Source organism: Anser anser (genome assembly GCF_964211835.1).
Source record: "Anser anser genome assembly, chromosome: 1".
Lineage (NCBI taxonomy): Eukaryota > Metazoa > Chordata > Aves > Anseriformes > Anatidae > Anser > Anser anser.
In genome coordinates, this window is record NC_139720.1 from 187,572,109 (window position 1) to 187,591,601 (window position 19,493).

At 35.5% G+C, this 19,493-nt stretch overlaps 1 protein-coding gene across 12 annotated transcripts in view; it reads right to left on the bottom strand.

The window, feature by feature from the left end:
- NBEA (neurobeachin) overlaps positions 1–19,493 on the bottom strand; it is a 520,716-nt gene that overhangs the window by 222,402 nt on the left and 278,821 nt on the right. For all 12 annotated transcript variants that reach the window (XM_083801108.1, XM_083801105.1, XM_083801107.1 and 9 more), the window contains one exon: positions 18,456–18,622. In XM_083801108.1, the coding sequence (XP_083657234.1) occupies positions 18,456–18,622 (167 nt within the window). The remainder of the gene's footprint in view (positions 1–18,455; positions 18,623–19,493) is intronic.

Below are 19,493 nucleotides of genomic sequence, written 5' to 3' on the forward strand. Positions count from 1 at the left end.
TTCTAACACTAGAAACATTGTTTTTTTTTTTTTTTAATGAAACAAAAATCTATACCTTACATTTACATAGACAATATTATATTGGCACACTGGGTTTTATCTACCTTAGGCTTTTCTAATTTTTTTTTTTTTTGGTGATATCTGAGAGCTCCACTGTTCCTCAGCTTTCGAAACAGACTACATTTTTATGTTACTTTGCTCAAATGTAATTGTTGACTTTTATGACAGCCCCTTCAAAACAATAAAACTGAATTTAAAAAAAAGTCCAATTTTGTAAGACAATTTTCAATTTTCTGAAAGCAGCAATGTTGGTTGAAGTTTAAAGGCAATTATTTCATCACGTCCTAGTATCTTATTGCATTGAGAAATTCTTAAGAGTTACCTACAGGCTCGTTCCAACAACTCAACTTTTTTTTTTTTTTTTAAATCCTTTTCTTCCCTGTTTCCCAAAAGCCCCTGTATGAGATGCTTAAACAGGACCACAAACGTTTCTGAGTGCCACATTGCTGCTGGTAAGTGTAGTTATGCTATCCAACATGGACATTAATATACTGAACAGGTTTTAGGAAGAAATACTCTTTGGATAAAAGTGTAAAAGAATAAATGAGAAAAATGATAATCCTATGTCCTTAGGTCACTGTCCAGGGCTGGGAAAAAGAAATAGCCACAAGGATTTCGATTAGTAAGTGCACATTCGAAACACTTGTTAGTAACACAGTGCCATCCTGATCAGCGATTACTAATCAGGACTGTGAAAACTTCCTATATTAGACTAAATTAGTCATTAAGTAAGCAAAATCCCTGAAATAAAAGCAATATTATCAAAATGAAAAAGATATAATATTTCTAATTTTCACTGTATTATCATGAAACCGGGGTATACTCAGGGCTCAATATGAAAAGTCCGTCTATTTACAGAATATGAAATTAATTGGATACTAAAATCATCTTCCTATGTTTACTTGAGATCAAATAATACCAACATCAAAATATCAGAATCTGAAAAAGACAAATTAGTATCAGTAAAATTCTGCAAGAGAAAAGACTGGGAGGTAGGAGGAAAAAAAGCATGCAAAAGAAACGAAACAAACAAAAAAATCTGCATATACAAATAATGACTTGCCACACTAATGAGGTGCAATTTCAATCTGTTCCAAAATGGACTAGAACAGTTCTTAAGTGCAATGGCAATGACGACGTACAGATAGAATGGACTCTATATTAGCCATCACACAAATTCATACTGTTATTATTGAGATACTGCTTGATTTTAACCATGAAAAGCATGAACACAATGAGTCTGAGGCATAGCAAAAATTCATTGAAAAGCTCCAGTACTAAAGCATGTTTAAAATTAAAACAAAGCAGCACTAAATATTTAAAACCTTTCTCTTAAAAAAACAAACAACAAAAAAAAACCCACAATATTTAAGCACTATTTTTTTCCCTATCAACTGATTCAAATCATTCCGTTAGCAAAGTACTGTAATTCATGTGTTACAGGTGGAAAAAAAAAAACAAAGAGGATAGATAAAGACTGAAATGATATATTCAGTGTCGAGATGTCATCTCGCTGGCAACACTAAGATGATAACTTTTTTCTTTAGGGCATAAAGTGAGTGCCTTCATACCAGAACAAAGAATCCTGTTTTTCCATATGAATTGTAGTGCAAATTCTGGAGTGCAGAGTGCATGGAACAATTGGTTTGCCTTGGCTGGAAATGCCATGAATTGCTGCTATGGTTTGTTAATGGCACTTATTAAATCCACTATTCCCATAAATATGTATACTTTCAACAAAGATTAAAAAAAAAATACAAGAAATTTGAAAACCCGTTATTCTGATTGTATATTATTCACTTAAAAAAATCAGCATTTTGAAAACATAATTTATTGCATAATAAAAGATTATCTAGGGCAAAAGAACAGATAATAATTTTTGAAAAAAAAAAAATCCCCTACCCATTTTTTTTTTAGTTCACTTTTGTTATGAAAAACATAAGTCTTTTATAGTCTCTCATTTGTGTTCTTGGATTATTTTTGTTCAAGGGAGAAAGAAAAACCCAGAAGCAAAATATCTTGTTGATACTTGGGCTGCCATCACATAATCACAGTTGCAAATAAATAAAAAAAACAGCATTTTTAGTGAATACATTTAAAGACTCTTTCTTCTATTAAGGCTTTTCTACATTTAACTATATTCAGAACAAGAAGAGAATGACCTTCTAAAAAATAATGATGGTGATTATCCACATAATGGTTTTAACATGCAAATATACAGCAGCCATGTAAAGGAACAAAAATCAGACAGCAACTTCACAGTGCTTAAGGGCTTCATATTTTACAGCACCAGCATTAATGGAAAAGTTAATGTAGCATTGAATAACAGTGAGTCTCTCAGCTGCTGCTACTGCTGCAGAACATTTAGATCATGGAAATAACACATCATTTTTTCACTCCTATTGCTTTCTTGACACCCCCCCCCCCCAAAAAAAAAAATCTTCTCACCCACCCCCAGAATCATGTACATAATATTTCCACATTGCTCATTTGCTTAAGAAATATGCCCAAGAATATAATTTATAAGACCAAACATTCAAAGAAAAAAATAAAACACAAAATTCAAGATAATTAAGTAACATTGTTGAAGAAGATCATGAACACTGTACACTGTGACTTAGTTCATACTATGGTACAAATGCATGAGCACAACCACTTAACAGAGTACAAAAAATGGCACAGCATTTTTCAGTACTTAATTCCTAATCTCAATACATGAAACATCCAGGTAATTTATGTATATTAAACTCCCTTATTTTACATTTACTCAACATTAGAAACTATTTTTAAGCAACTGTACATGGTAACAACAGTGTAAGGAATATCTGAAATTGTGAAAAAGCAATTGGTCTGAATGAATGATTTAGTAAATATGAAGGTGATTGTTCTCATCTCTACGGATTGTCCCTATCCCTTCGTCATAGGTTATTAAATCTACTGAAAAAAGTATACTTGATACTTCTTTCTGATACAGGTTAAATTTTTTTCTTATGTTACATTTTTTTTCTAAGTATTCCAAGATAAAAGGGAACTCAGCACAGAGTGTCATTTAGAAACTTTTCACTGACCAAAGTCAACAGGGAGGTTTAAGAAGGTGGACAACACCTAGTTACTGTAATTGGAGTCACATAATTGTCTCTGAATTGAATCGAATTGCACTGACAATTGTAATTAGGGAGAAATCTGGGGAAAGGAAGACAGACCCCACAACTATAAATCCTGCAAACCAAGTTCTGCCTTTGTCAATGCTGGTTTGTTTAGGAAAGAAAAAGTAATTTATTATGTAAATATATAGTAAATGCTGGAATACCATCTTTCCTTCCTTCATAAATACAGGCAATGACCATAAGAATTTTGCTCCTTTTTGATGCAAACTGTAAAATGTGAAGATACATATGAGTTTAGAATTTCCACTAAGGATATTATTCCTTCCTGAAATTCCTGAAAATTATTCCATCTTATAAAGGTCTTCAGACTTTAAGGTTTCTGTACTGATGTTTGACTAGCAATAGTTTTTGAGTTTGCTGCTCATTGCCTTTTTGCCATCAGAAGAAGAATGAAGTTAAAAGTAGTGAGCGTGGCTTAAAAAAAAAATATAAATCCATCCCACTCTTTTCTATGCTAAAAATAGGTGCTACTAATTTGAAATCCAGGCAGTTCAAAAAGCAACACAAATGTATGAACTGATACATTATAGTTTTGCTGTTGATGCCAGACACGAGAATAAAAACTGGGGAGTAAGGACCACTACTTCCAGATCTTTGCAGAAGGTTTTACCATATTATTCTTCAGTCATCAAACCTACCACTATTTCTCAGTCAAATAGTATTTGATAGACAGTATGAAAATCTTCCTCTCCCTTAATTCACCTGCTCTAGCTGTCCAAGTGACTGCAAGTAACCAATCAGTTACATGTATGACAATTAGATCACTCACTGCCCCCTTTTCCTTCTCTAATGTCTGAACTATTAGCTATGAATTTCTAATAGGATTGAAAACGTACCAGCAGAAGATATGGATCTTGTCTTTACTAGTGGTAATACTGACTGGTGTGGGGAGAAAAAGCAAACAAACAAAAAACTTAATATTAGAGCCAATGGTGAACTTAAGGAATCAGTAGCCAGAAAAACAAACAGCTATTGAAAGCTACCTAAAATCCTCCCAGAGATTAATGCAGGACTAGGTGAAGAGCCCTCAAATTAATTAATATGCCTTTAAACACACAATAATACATTCTAGAGTTCTGCTTACTTGCAAACAGAATAACACAGATCTAATACAGAACCTGTGATGAACGTTAGTCCTGTACAACTGCACTTTTACAACTAAATTTTTAGGTTCCCTCAATATACTACTTGTGACTTAACATCTTATAAATGTTTTGGAAAACATGAATGACAAAAGGAATCTGAAGGTCTTCTCTAGTACAGGCATACCCATTGTAGTCTTTTCATTTCTACAGCATACATCTCTGCATACATCTTTCCTAAGGAATGTATGTCTTTTAGAAAACCGTAGCATTACAACTTTACTGTGGGTGTTGTGAAAAATCAAATTTAACAAAAGAAGGAGACAAGGAAATGTATTTTGTTAGTCCTAATACTGGTGGACAAGAATTTAGATGTACTTTTTTTTTTTTATTAGTGTACAAAAATTAAGATTTTTTTTTTGATTACTTTTAAAGTGGAATTCTCTAAATAAATACAGCATGGAAAGAGCCATTCTCATAATTCGTCACTGTGTCACTGAAATAAAGATGCTATTCTAGTACTTTTAGAATAGGACATTCCTAAGAAAAGGTCTCTGCCATATATTAATAAAAGTAAGGTGGTGTCCAGCAGAATCTTTTGAACTTCCTTGCATAGTAGGCAATAATGCCCTTTCATAGGTCAGCTACAGAATGATTCATCAAATGATTCAGATACTCAGGGAATGTCATAGAAAAACAAGCAAACAAACAAACAAACAAAAAAACCCACAAAACAAAACAACAAATGACCTGCAGCTTTAGTTTATGCAACACACACCTTAGAAAACTGATGTACCCGGACTTTCTGAATGCAAGCGCATTCAGAAAGAAACATCTGCCTCTTTCCAGGGAAGTGGATATATTCATCATCAAACAAGAGTAACATAAATGGTATCATTAGTTCAAAAAACAAAAATGTGGAAAACTGAGGCAGAGTATATCTGATATGCTATGAACATAGATATCATATCTTGCTCCTGGCTATTCTTTTCTTACAGGTTTCAGTCAATTCATTTGCCTAGATCCTTAGCTCAACAGTTCAGCATGAAACTCTACCACTGAAAATACTGTCTGAAGTTCACCAAATAAATTTCCTCTATTATTAAGCTGTCATCAACTTTGAAAAAAAAAATATTCCTGAAAATATGAGAGGGTGGGGTACTATTCAATGTAAATGACTGCGTGTCTGAAAATAATGCATTCTTGGATAATAGAGATTGGAAGCTTAAATGTCTATACATTAAACAAAAAAAAAAATCAAAATACTAAAAAAAAAGACACTCGCCATGAGGCATATATATCACACTTTACTTTCCCCCATGTTTTCACACAGCAGAAAGTACATTATGCATAAATATTAAGGCCCTCTTATGGCAAAGGATCCCAAAGGCTTTAGTAGTATTTCTAAACTGGACCTAAGAGACATCACATTTAGCTTTCTCTTTATGTAAGGTTTTATTGCTTCCTACCATTAGTGCAAACATAACTTCTAGTAAATCATCAAAATAAATTTCTTACACATTAATCTTTCTAGTTTCTGATTGTAACTAACAAAACCAAAAAGCATTCCCACCCAATAAAAATAACTTGCTATCAGGAGTAAAGATAAAAGAAACAAAAGTAACCTGAAAAATAAGTATACTTATGTACACCAGGAAAAAAAAAAACAACTCAATATCTGAGTTGGTACAGAAATTTGAAGAAATAACTTTGTTTTGATTTTAGTCTGCTAGCATTGTATATACAGAATAGTTTTTAAAACAATGGTTAGCATTTTCAAATTGAAGAGCAGAAGTGTATATGGCTTATGCATCTTTTTGTGGATTTTCCAATAATCTAGACAATTTGAAATTTTGCTACACTATTTTGTTTTAAAATGGTTCAGTGCTATTGAATGTTTAAGAAAAATTTATGGCATAAGGCAGTATATTCCTGAAGCTGAAACAATCATTAGACTCTGATGTTCATCTATTTTATTGAACCACCCGCAGGGAGCTTTATGGGCATACTATCATGTCAAGGTCACAGGATTAAGTGAGCAGTGATGACAGTAAACAAGCCTTTTCTGTATATTCTAAAGGGTCTTACTGAGTTACTTAAAATGCCATAAACATAAATAGTCTCCTATCTCTACAATACATCCATGACAAATGACTTCAAAATACAACACTCTTGAGCAAGGGACCTTTACAACCTAACCAACAGCCTATATTATTGACAGAAGATATCAATATACCGGGGACTACAAATATTGGAAGAACCATGCAATCCGTCATTGTCTAGTATTTTACATCTGTGAGTGTACGAGAAATATTTCCATATACTTCAAATCTCTATGTGAACATATATTGCTACTGAAAAAACAGGCCTTTCAGGTTAAGAAAAACAACAGCTATATAGAAAAAGTAACTGTTATTATGACACACATGCCAAATAAAAAAGGTAATAAAAACAAATCTACACGGTATTTTCAATACCGTCTTGAATGATTTAATCACTCTGTAGAAGTATACAGTGCATTACTGTATCTATTTTATCAATGAGGAAAGCAGTATAATTAAGTACAACAATTTCCTTCAAGTCATGTGAAGTCCATGACAAATGTGGGGTTTCTGAATCACTCAAAATAAACCTGTGTAAGTTTACTCTCTTTACTTTTGTTTGAAACACATCAACAAAACAAAACAAAACAAAACAAAAACCCACAATAAAAATAAAATAATAACAATAAAAACAGGAAAACCAAAACCAAACAAAACAAAACACAGGAGTGGTCTCTTGAAAGAGAAATGTCTGCCGAGAATATGTTTCAGAAAGCAGAAGAGTGAGTTGTGTAAAGATGATCTTCATAGTTTAATACCTGTCAACATATAGGTTGTGCTGACAACATGCATACAGAAACACCAAATCCTCAGAACTCTCCTGCTAAGCTATATCAAGGTAAAAAAGGAAGGAGAATTCTCTGCGTGCTGGCATCTGTGTCCAACAAGCCATGCTTTTCCTATACAGAGACCCCCTGTCACATGAAAACAGGACCTCTTGTGAAGCACTTGAGAGCAGCTGTTGCTCACTCACTTGCCTATGCCTCCTGTCTAGTCAGTAGTAATAATGCAAGATATGATGCCAAGCTCATTAAGACATTAATATAGACAGAGAAAGAGGAGATACAGTGACATAGGTGCAAGCACAGAGCGATTAATCATAAAGGACAGAAGAAGGTTGCAGATGATGAGGACAGAGCAGACACTGCAGAGGACATCTTTGATTTCCTCAAACACAGGACTATGATCCAAAACAAAACCTGCTAGGCAGAGACAAAATATGTTCTCTTTATCATCAGATAGCCTGTATGATATTGACACACCAATTTAGGGAAATTCTAAACTAGTTTGAAGGAGAATAATTTTGTACCACAAAGAAGCAAAAAAACTTACTAACCCAAACCAACCAATCAACCAACCAAAAGAAAACATAAAACCACCTAATCAACAAACAAAACCACAAACACCTCAAAGTCTGATTTTTTTTTTTTTTTCTGGAGGGTGGGGGGCTGCTACAGGATAACTGAGGAGATAAGAGAAGTGGATTATGTATCTTAGCTGATTACAGCTTGCAATGATGAAAATGGGAATTACAGGAATGCAGAAGTGTCTTCGTATCTAGAATATAAAACTTAGGCTGGCATTACAGAAACTTGCCAAAACAAATCAGGGTTTGTTCCAAGGAAAAACAATAAAAGTATTTTTTGTTTAGCATGTAATAATTTACTTCCTCTGAAGTTTAGAAACAGGCATGAAACAAACTCTTTGAAAGTCTGGGCAATGTTAAAAAGAAAAAAAAATAGTACTGAATGCTGAGAGAGAGAATATAAAGGAAAAACCTTTACCACCACCTCTGAAAGAGGGTAGAGATTAGAGATATTTGATTTTAATTTCCTTAATCAACTGAAAAAAGACATGAAACTTGTTGGCAAAGGGCTCATTTATTAAAATGACAGGTCTTATAAAAAAAGTTATAAAAAGATGTCTGTTTTGTATACATTTTTATGCTAGAACGGGAAGTAGTTAAGTTCAGTAAGGTATTTTAAGTTTGATCCTGACTACCAAGTTTTTTTTCATAATAATTCATCTAATTTGCAGTAAAGAAAATTATCCTATAATGCACATGTAAGTTCAACTGTAAGGCTAGAAAGGACCACGTTTCCTAAGGTTCCTGCTGAATTCCACTTTCTTCCCCTCCCACACACCCTCCCAAAGAAAAGGGGATACAAAACATGTGATAGGGATGTTCTAAATTATGCCTGCCTCAGAGCCTCAAACTGATTTAATCTTGAGTTCGTCTACAGCCACTAACCTGAATGTCTCAAAGTATTTTACAAACATATGGTTGGACATAAATACATTTCAAATAAAAAAGTACAAGACAGTAAGATTTTGAGAGGAGAGCAACCAAAATAGATCAACTAGGTTTTATTTTGGTCAAACTTAGCATTTCTGATGATTCCAACAAAAATGTCTGCCAAAACACCGCAAATGCTTCTCTTAGGAAAAAAAAATAATAATAAGTTTAGCATTTATCTTCTGTAACCTACTTGAAGCACCACATGGGAAAGAATCCTCACACGTAATGGTACTACAGCAACTTACCACAACTTAAAAATAGAATGTTTCTCACCCATTTTATGTCACAAAATAAAGAACAAGTCAAAGAATTTTCATTTCTAAAAAAAAAAAAAAAAAGGCTTCTTAGAAATGTAAAACTTACTTTTTCAGAATCTTCTAATCCATGGCCTTTGTTCTTTTTTATTCTTTGGTTTCAATTTTCTATATGAAATGGATGGGAGATTCTCTGCTATGTTGATCTGATTGGCATTGGAGAAAAAGTGAGAATCACGTGAGGGAAATGTTATCTGCCTAATGAGAAATTCTTCCCTCATGGTTTCTATTGAATTTCAACCTCTGTCTAAATTGGAGGCGGGAAAAGAAGGAGCACAGATGCTAGAAATGCTGTCCAAAACCAGCAACTGTTAGTTCAGTCTTCTGATACCCACTCCAGGGGTTGATTTCCCTGAAGGAACTGGGAGGAAAAATTGAAGAAAGGCAGTTGGACTTTGAAGTCCTACCGAGAAAAGGAAACTTCAAAATTGAGACTGTCTGAAATTGAGATTCCTCAGGAAATCCTGAGTTGAAAGAGTCTGAAGGAGTATTAGACAGGCATATATCATCATTAGATGGACATATCATTGATTGAAAACTGGCTGGGTGGCCCAGCCCAAAGAATCTTTGTGAATGGAGTTAAATCCAGATGGATGACGGTTACTAGTGGCGTTCCCCAGGGCTCCAGTACTGGGGCCAGTTCACTTCAATATCTTTATCATTATCTTTATCTTTTTATCTTTATGTGGATGTGGAGATTGAGTGCACCCTTGATAAGTTTGCAGATGACAGAAATTAGGCACAAGCGTTGATCTGCTCGAGGGTAGAAGGGCTCTGCAGAGGGATCTGGATAGGCTGGACCCATGGGCTGAGGCCAACTTTATGAAGTTCAACAAGGCCAAGTGCTGGGTCTTGCACTTGGGGCACAACAACCCCATGCAATGCTACAGACTGGGGGAAGAGTGGATGGAAAGCTGCCTGGCAGCTTGGGATGTGGGGGGTATTGGTTGATAGCTGGCTGAATATGAACCAGCAGTCTGCTCAGGTGGCCAGGAGGGCCAACAGCATCCTGGCTCGTATGAGAAACAGTGTGGCCAGCAAGACGAGGGAAGTGATTGTCCCCCTTTACTCGGCTCTGGTGAGGCCTCACCTCGAGTACTGTGTTCAGTTTTGGGCCCCTCACTACAAGGACATTGAGGTGCTGGAGTGTGTCCAAAGAAGGGCAATGAAGCTGGTGAAGGGTCTAGAGAATAAGTCCAGAAGAGAGGTTGAGGGAACTGGGGTTGTTTAGTCTAGAGAAAAGAAGGCTCAGGGCAGACTGTATTTTACTATACAATTACCTCAAAGGAGGTTGTTGTGAGGTGGGGATTGGTCTCTTCTCCCAAGTACCAAGTGATGAGGTGAGGGGAAATGGCCTCAAGTTGCTCAAGGGGAGGTTTAGGTTGGATATTAGGAGAAATTTCTTTACTGAAATTGCATTGGAATAGGCTGTCCAGGGAAGTGTTTGAGTCACTATCCTTGGAGGTCTTCAAGGAGCATGTAGATTTAGAACTTAGTTGCATGGTTTAATGGTGAACTTGTCAGTACCAGGTTAAAGGTCGGACTAGATGATCTTAGATGTCTTTTCCAACCTGAATGATTCTATGATCATGTCTACTTCACCTATTCTTGCTCTTTCTTAAGCATTCACTTATAGATGAAGATAGGTTACTGAGCTAGATGGACCACTGGTGTGAACCTGTTCTTGCGACTGGTATACTGGAAGCTGAACTGCTGTATGTGCACATTCTATCTCTACGGCTAGACTTCAGAAGAAGCACAAGGCCCTCTCAGGCTCTTAAGGTTGGTCTCTCTTAATATACGTACATTTTTAAATCCTCTTGTTGCTGCTATAATAAAAACATACATAGTAAGTTGACACTAAGTCATGTGAATTTGTATTCTGATTGCTGTTCCAGTTAAAGACTATACTGAAATCTAAAGATCTGTTGTGTGTAAAGCTTGCAGAAAAAGAACATGGACAAAACTTTCCTCTTTGTGTTGCTGTGAAGCTAAAGGGTGGAAAAGCTGTAGGCAGAAACAAACAAACAAACAAAGTAAAAACAAAACCAACCAAACAAACAAAAAAACACTTTTTCTAAAAGTGGAAAAAAGCAGAGTAAATAAGGAAAAAAATTCTCTTATTGCAAAAGTAATATAGTGAAAAAAAATCCTTTGTCCTTTAATATTAAGTACAATGTACTGTACTTACTAGAGATAAATAATTCTATACTGCTACATAAATAAATTCACATTGGAAAAAAATATTTTCTTCAGAGGTTTCTCCCAGCTGTGGGAGAAAATCCACAGCAAAAAGCACCACAGTTCAAAACAACAGTATCCTTGCACAAATTCAGAACTGAATAAATGTCACTTCAGCAAACTGAATTCACTCGTGTGGCCCATCTCTGGCTATGCAATGCTTGTTTCTTGGCAAGTATCTCTATGCTGCAAATAGCATCCTACATCTAACTTATTCTTAGGAAGTGATACAGAATTTTTCTGTCCTTATTGTGCACTTCAAAGGGTACAGACTGATTAGCAAGTATTCCTTTGGACAGTCTCTGCCTTCCACCACAGTGGTAAGCAATCAGGGAGGGAGAAACTAGCAGGGTACACAAAAGGTAGTGGATGCAATATAATGGGTGCAGAGCAGCAGGAACAGCAGAAAGATAAGAAGGACATCAAAGTAGTAAAATACTACAAAAGAGTATTCAGATTAGAAAAATAATCTCAATCACTTTTTTGTCCAAATCCTGCTACAGAATGGTGATTAATACTGGACCAAGAATGTAAATAATGAAGACACATCTGGTGATCTCAAGGTACCTCAAAAGTAGTGCAGTAAAAACAACAGAAGACAGAAAAGCATTTTCTTAATGTTTTATCATGATGAAACTGTTTTAGAACTGAATATTTGGAACTTGCAACCAAAATATTTAATGAATGGGCTGAAAAGTACGCAGATTCCATGAAATCAATCTGGAAGCAACATTTTGTAAACAAAACCATATTCCACCAATTCCAAAAACAAATTCAATTCTTAGTTCCTACAGACTACGTGGAAAAATGCATCACTTTAACAGACCCTCAAACAACAGGTATATTAAACACTCTGCTAGACCCAGTAGACTGGATCTGGTCCTACATCTTTGCCACTACTCTAAAGCTTCCTTTGCAATTTATGTCCAGCAGTTAAAATGAGCCAGGAATGAATGAATAGCTAAACCAGATGAAGACGATTTGCAGTGGGGGACAGGATGGGTTTTGTGTCTCTTTCAACTTCCTAAGGCAGCAGCTAGTATGATGACAGAGTCAGAGCATGCCAAGGTTGGCTGTAAGGGAAACTTCTGCTTACTCAGTTCATGTGTTCTCATCCCTCTTGCTGTAAAATGGAAACATTTGGTTTAGAAGCAGTGTCTTCCCAGAATCAACACATTTAACTGCCAAGCCCTATAGGCTCAGAAAACGGGAGTTCTCTTTCAGCTCTCTTTTCCCCTCCCCCAGCAGAACCCAATCTCTGCAGAAGCACGTGCTGTAGTGAGAGGCAAAACTAGCTGTCTGGCAAGAAACTTTTTATTTCCATCCTGTCTCCCCAGACGAATTTGGTCTTCACCACAGAATGAGTTTGACAGCTCTGCCCTCCACCATGAATGATTAATTTGTTATGGGTGTCTAGTTTGACCAAAGATGGATTTGAACAGAAAAAGCCCTTGTATACTTGCTATTTGGTAAAGCTGCTTTAATGTAGGTGGAACCTCCTTCATCAAATCACTGAAAGCAAGAGAACCAAGTCTCATTTTTAAATGTCATTTTTTCTCATTATAGTAATCCTCCCATGTATATCAAAACTGATAATGAGAAAATATCAATGACAAATAGTTTGTATTTGATTTAGAACAGAACCTGAAACTCAGACCTCTTCTGTATTGCCCTTGGTTGCCTTAAACTTATAGAAACTGTAAGAATAACTATATGTGAAGTATTCTTGAATAAAAATTTTTTACAAAGTTGTGGTATCTGATTAAACCAAGCAGCTGAAATAACAGAACCCTCCAAACAAGCACAGTGACAGATTACAGCCCAAAACATAGGCATACATGTGGCTGAGAAGCAATTTGATCTGTGTTCCCAGACAGGTTTCAGTAAACTTTTTTTTTAAAATATCATACATATATATATTCAAAGAAAGATGTGTATGGGGAATGAAGCAGATGAGAAGGAAGAGAAGCACCATATGAAGCTGACAGAGAAGACAGAAAGAAGCATATGTCGTGACATGAAGACTATAACCCTGAAAAAATCTAAGGGTAAGTGCTGGCTTAAAGTCGCTTTGAAAGATAAGCTATGCAACGCCATTTGATTCTTCCCAAGATGAAGGAAATAGGATGTTGCATATTCACTGTGAATAAGTGGCAATGCATCAAAGAAATAGCCAACTCATCAATTTCTCATCTGAATGGAAAAAACATGCAGATATCTAAATTTGGTATAACGCTAAATTTAAGAAAGACAAAAAGAAAATTCTATGTTTAGTGTAAGATATCTAACCTGAAGATATCTAAACTGAAGTTATCTAAAATGGCTGCCCAAATGAGAAAAACAGAATTAGTTTGGTTTAAGGGCACAAACAGGATTTATAACAAAATAAATGGACATATTATAAATACTATTACTCTTTGTCTGAGGTATGTAGGAGAAAATAAGATGATTCAATAATTTCCTTTTCTTGTAGGGGAGTTGATGCTAACACCTGCAAAAAATGGAGCAAAAGAATTTTTTTTTTTCTTCAAGAAGTGAAGGGAAAATATTTGTTAAAAAGATAACACTTTTGGAAAAAAAAATTCTGAAAACAGTGTTATTTACCATTTTCAGACAGAAGATGAAAGAGTAAATAGGTTCTCAGACAGTCTCCAACCATACTAACTGGTTAATATACAGGCCAGGACAGCTTGTACAATGTTACTGTCTTTGTAGGAGTTTATTCAAGTGGTGAAGCACTCACATATAATTAATTTCTTCTTTGTAAATTAATAGCTAATTAAGAAGGAAACTGAAATGCAAGTAACCTATGACTTTATGTTTTTTTAAAGTCAGCTATCTTCTTCTTGCTAAAGACGTTTTGAAAAGAGCTTATGATAGCACATTTTAAATTCATAATTTGCAAATCTACAGAATTGCATTCATCAACCCCATGTTTTTTTCCTTAGTAATCACAGCGCTTCCAGGAGTTAAGTTAGTTCTTTGTTTTTTTATAAATGAACAAAAAGTAAACTTTATGACACATATATATTAAACATAGTAAATGGTGGTTGATGCTGTGTGGAAAAACAGTACCTGCAAACACAAAAGCTGGGGGACTTACAAATTAATTGTGGTGAATGTTCAACACTAGGAAAAATGTTCTCTACAGCTATATAATATTTCAGAAAATCAGATGTTAATATTTTATATCATAAGCGTCTTTGCTAAAGGACTTAAAACTCTTCCTTACCTTAAAACACACACACAGAGAAATAAAAACGTGTATGTATATATAAAATATATAATATATATATACTACGTGGTGCAATTATCAGTATATCAGTGGCAGCAAATGGTGTATATCATAGAGAATTGAAGCTCTTACAAATCACACTCATTCTCCAAAAGTAGATTCTAACCTATCTTACCCATTTTGGATATCAAAAGGCATTGCTATTCCTAAACGTTTATCATGCAAAATTGGGTACCTATTTCTTCACCTTCCCCTCCTGGAACTTATAAGGATTTCACAGAATCACAGAATGGTTAGGGACAACTCCCACTAGACCAGGTTGCCCAAAGCTCCATCCAACCTGGCCTTGAACACTTCCAGGGATGGGGCATCCACAACTTCTCTGGGCAACCTGCTCCAGTGTCTCATCGCCCTTAGATGAAAGAATTTCTTCTGATTATCTAACCTAAATCTACCCTCTTTTAGTTAAAAGCTATTACCCCTTGTCCTATAACGACACTACCTGATAAAGAATCCCTCCCCAGGCTTTCTGTAGGCCCCCTTTAGTTACCAGAAGGCTGCTATAAGGTCTCCCCAGAGCCTTCTCAAGATGGAACAACCTCAACTCCCTCAGCCTGTCTCATAGGAGAGGTGCCCCAACTCTGTGATAATTCCGTGCCCCTCCTCTGGACTTGTTCTAATAGGTTCATGTACTTTTTGAGCTGGGGGCCCTATAGCTTAGGCATATAGAATGCAGTACTCCAGGTGGGGTCTCGTGAGAGCAGAGTAGAGGGGCCTTTGGCCTGCTGTCCACGCTGCTTTTGATGCAGCCCAGGATATGGTTGGCTTTCTGGGCTGCAGGCACACATTGCCAACTCAAATCAAGCTTCTCATCAAGCAACAATCCCAGGTCCTTCTCTTCAGAGCTGCTCTCAATCCACTCATCGCTCAGCCTGTATTTGTGCTTGGGATTGCCTTGACCCATCTGCAGGACCTTACACTTGGCCTTGTTGAACTTCATGAGGTTCGCACAGCCTCACCTCTCAAGCCTGTCAAGGCTTGGATGCCATCCCTTCCCACCAGTGTGTCATGTTTCTTTAGTTTGCAGTTTCCAACAATGTTCTCAGATTCAAGAGCTGAACAGGGAATTGGTGATGTGCTTTCAAATCTCTAAAAATTCTTCCTGACAGAAATGATGTGGTCACTACAGAGGTCTAGATGTCTGGAATGCCAAACTATTTTTTTTTAGTAGCTCTCTTCCAGTTAAGACTGTATCTTCTGGGGCATAGGAAAGCATGGAGAGACTGCCAACACTGTAATTTTCCATCAAGAATCAAAAATCGTTACTTTAAACATGTTTTGTCAGCATGTTGACAGCCGAGACAACAGGAATGTAAAATTTTAGATTACATCTTAATTTCCATTATATAAAAAGTACTGGAGAAACCACCTAATTAACAACAGGTTTTGATTTCTGTGCTTAAATAGTTTCCCGAGCCCTCTCTCTTTTCTGCACTTGAAGTCTTTTAAATCTGCTCACTGAGAACGAATGACCTTGGTTCTTAACAAGGTGTAGATGCTTTCCAACTGGTCATCTTCCCATATCTGCTGGTGTCATAGGCCTCTCCCTTTACAGTCCATTAGGTCTCTTAACAGAAAGTGCGCTTCTGTGATGGATTACCCAGTTGTCATGACACATGTGGTAGGACCTAATGTGCAAGGACATGTGTCCTGTTCAGCTCCTGTGAATGGTGAACCCCACTTGGAGACCCTGTACTGTCAACTTGCTCACTTCTCTACGTTAAAAATTAGCCACAAGTAGCCTGTAGCTAAAAACCAACTAGGACAACAGCTGCACTATATGTGGCCAAAATGGGAAAGCGGCACTGCAAGAAACAGAAGTAAGCACACAGGGGAAGTGGCATGATAGGAATAAAATAGGAATTTATTTTTCTTGATATAAGAAGTTTGATAGGTTTGTCAAAGGTGTCAAGCTGCTTCATGGCCCATCAAAAACTATCATGGACTAAAAAGCGAAAAAAAGCTGCAGCAGTGGTCTGTTGACACTTAGTATGCCTTCAACAATGCAAGAGAGGAAAGTTTTCTGACCCAAGGAGGAGATAGTCTACTGTAAGAATTAGTGACCAATGACATGGAGAGGAACTGACCAAAGCCTGCAAAGTGTCTGCAACCGAACTTGAGGCACAACTTTTTAAAAAATTCAAAGACATTAAAAGGACTGAAAATTGCACTTATTTTCATCAGGTTCAAGTCTACAGATACACTACTTTAAGCCTCAACTAGAGATAACATGGTTGTTGAATCTTAATGTCATTTTTTTAATTACCACCAGAATGTCTGTGATGTTAGACTATAGAATTTCTTTAAGACTGAACTCCAGCTTAAACAAATAAAAATAAAATACATCTCCTTGGTCATCCAGGAAATTGTGTTTTCTTTGGAAGATATGAGGATGATGAATATGAAAAACTGCATTTTAGTTTACACTGTAAACTTCAAGAACCAACTAGACAGAATGACAAAAAGAATTAACAGTATACGTGGTATTTATAAAATGTTATTACTGATGTGTCAAGTCTATTATTCAAACATCTTTTCTAATAAGCTGAAGCTACATTCAGACAGTTTTTCCTTAAAGAAAGTATTTATCTATGGATTATATTTATTTATTTATTTTTTAATCAGCATATCAGTCTTAACTAGATTTTTCCTGAAAAGGTTTCTCAGCTAAAATGGAACTTTTTGTTCTGCTCTGCCTGACTCAGAGCAGACAAACAGGATTCAAGAAGGAAATTAAACTATAAAAAATTGATATTTGGGAGCAAAACTTCCTCAATCTCTATTGTTTGAGCTGTCCCAGTTTGAATAAATAATCAATTTATTAATTGGCTAGAATGCACAAAGAAAGAGACTTGCCAGTCTCTAGCTTTGCAGACAGGGCACTCAGATGACAGACCCAGTTTCAAGACCTTGCTCTGCGTGAAGGAAAAGAGTAATTTGAGCTCAGTTCTTCCACATGAAGGTCAGCACCTTAGCCACTGGCTATTTTTGTGATTCAGAAGAGCAAGGCTTTGTGTTTTTTTGGTATGACATATGAAAAAGTTTCATTTCATCTCTGTGTTGAATAGAATAAACTTATAAAAACAGTATTCAACACAGATCTGATTAAAATCTCAAATATTTTATCACATACTGTAAGAATTTTGTATTTTGGATCATGCAGTGTTTGTTTGTTTGTTTTGTTTTATTTGTTTGTTTTTACAGGAGCACCTGCAAAATTGAGTGCACTTTGGTTGCATTCAGCTTTAGATGATAAATTCAAGCAGACATATAGGTTTTGCTTTAAGTGTATAGACTTTTTGCACAGCTGGTGTTAACTACTGTTTTGTAGTAGGACAGTTAAGTTTTACCAGTGGACCTTCCTGCTTCATCACTTGCACAGAAAAGATATAAACAGAAGAAAGTATTAGACAGCAACCCATGTGACTCGGTTCTGCTGGTTGTTCTAATACTGACTATAATGCTAGACATGTCATTTTGACTCTCTGATCTTTTGTTCACGCTTCCTTCGTTGACATCTGTATGGCAAGCTCTCTCTCTCTTAGTATCTCATTCAGAGCATTTCACTCAGAGAGGCTATAATACTGTTAGGAGCCTCAAAAGCTACTGATACACCAACAGTATCAGTATTATATCTGCTTTATAATTGACAAATACCCATTACAATTTATTTAAAATATGGTAAAATATTATGTTTGCAATCTATCAAGGAATTTTATCTTTGAATCTTTAGCAAAGAGGACTTTTCAAGAAACAGTTGAAGAAAAGACTAGCAGAGAAAGAATGTTTTAGCAATTCTAACTCCTACTATATTCATTTTTCAGTTATACAGTAACTGTTGCTCTTAAACTTCGAAATTAAAATTTAAACCACACATTTTATGTTTGCAGCTTACCTGTGAGAAACAGCTCCCCATGCACCATGCTTATTTGTTAGTATGTTGAGTATCTTCTGTTTTAGCTGATTGGCTGTAACATGGTCTCGATGCTTAGCAGCACTGATAAGATGATCACACATCTTCTCCTCCTCTCTTCTGTCAGCAGCATATTGAGCGCACTGTGACTAGAAATGAAAGTACAACTACTTGACAAAAGATAGGCTATTTAGGAGTCACCTTAAAATGGTTATGTACTAAAACTCTTTAAACATATCAAGAACCAACAAGCTCATTAAAATACTTTTAAGAGGAACAGACACACCATTCAATTTAAATGGTTCTACTACTATATTTAATTCACAAGAAAGGTGTCAGAACATGTAGAATTTAAAGGGCAATCAATGGCAAAAAAAATCTGAATTACAACTAAAAACTGTGCATCCCCATGTGTATGTATGTGAACATGGGTATGCCTTAAGTGCTGGTCTTGTAAAATTTTCATGTATTCTCAGGCATAAAATACAGGTATAACGTATGTATGACATAATATACAGTAAATTCTACTTCAAACCAATCATGCAGAAAAAAAAATAAATATATATATATATGTATGCTGGGCTTGATTCTTAAACTTAATAAAATCTACAATTCAAATTAAAGAAATAAAAATATAACTATTATTATGGGTGCTAAAGGGAAACTCCTTTGACTATCAAATTAAGAAGTATATTTTCAGTCTTATATCATAAAATGAAAAAATTTCTTAACATACACACAACTTCTAAAATATCTTAATGGATAAAAAGTAACATCTTTACAACTGAGTAAGATCTAAAGTTTTTATAATGTTTCCTTTAACAGGTAATTAACTCTAAAATAAATGCTGTAATTATTCATGCAAATTCGTTTCTAAAATTGTCAAAACCGAATAACACATTTTAGTTTTGATAAATCCTTTATGTATAAGATCAATGTAAATTTTCCATTTCTTTTCTCAAAACCATGTTAAGATTAAATCCAATTTCTCCTCCCAGTAAAAATCCTTTCAAAATGTCT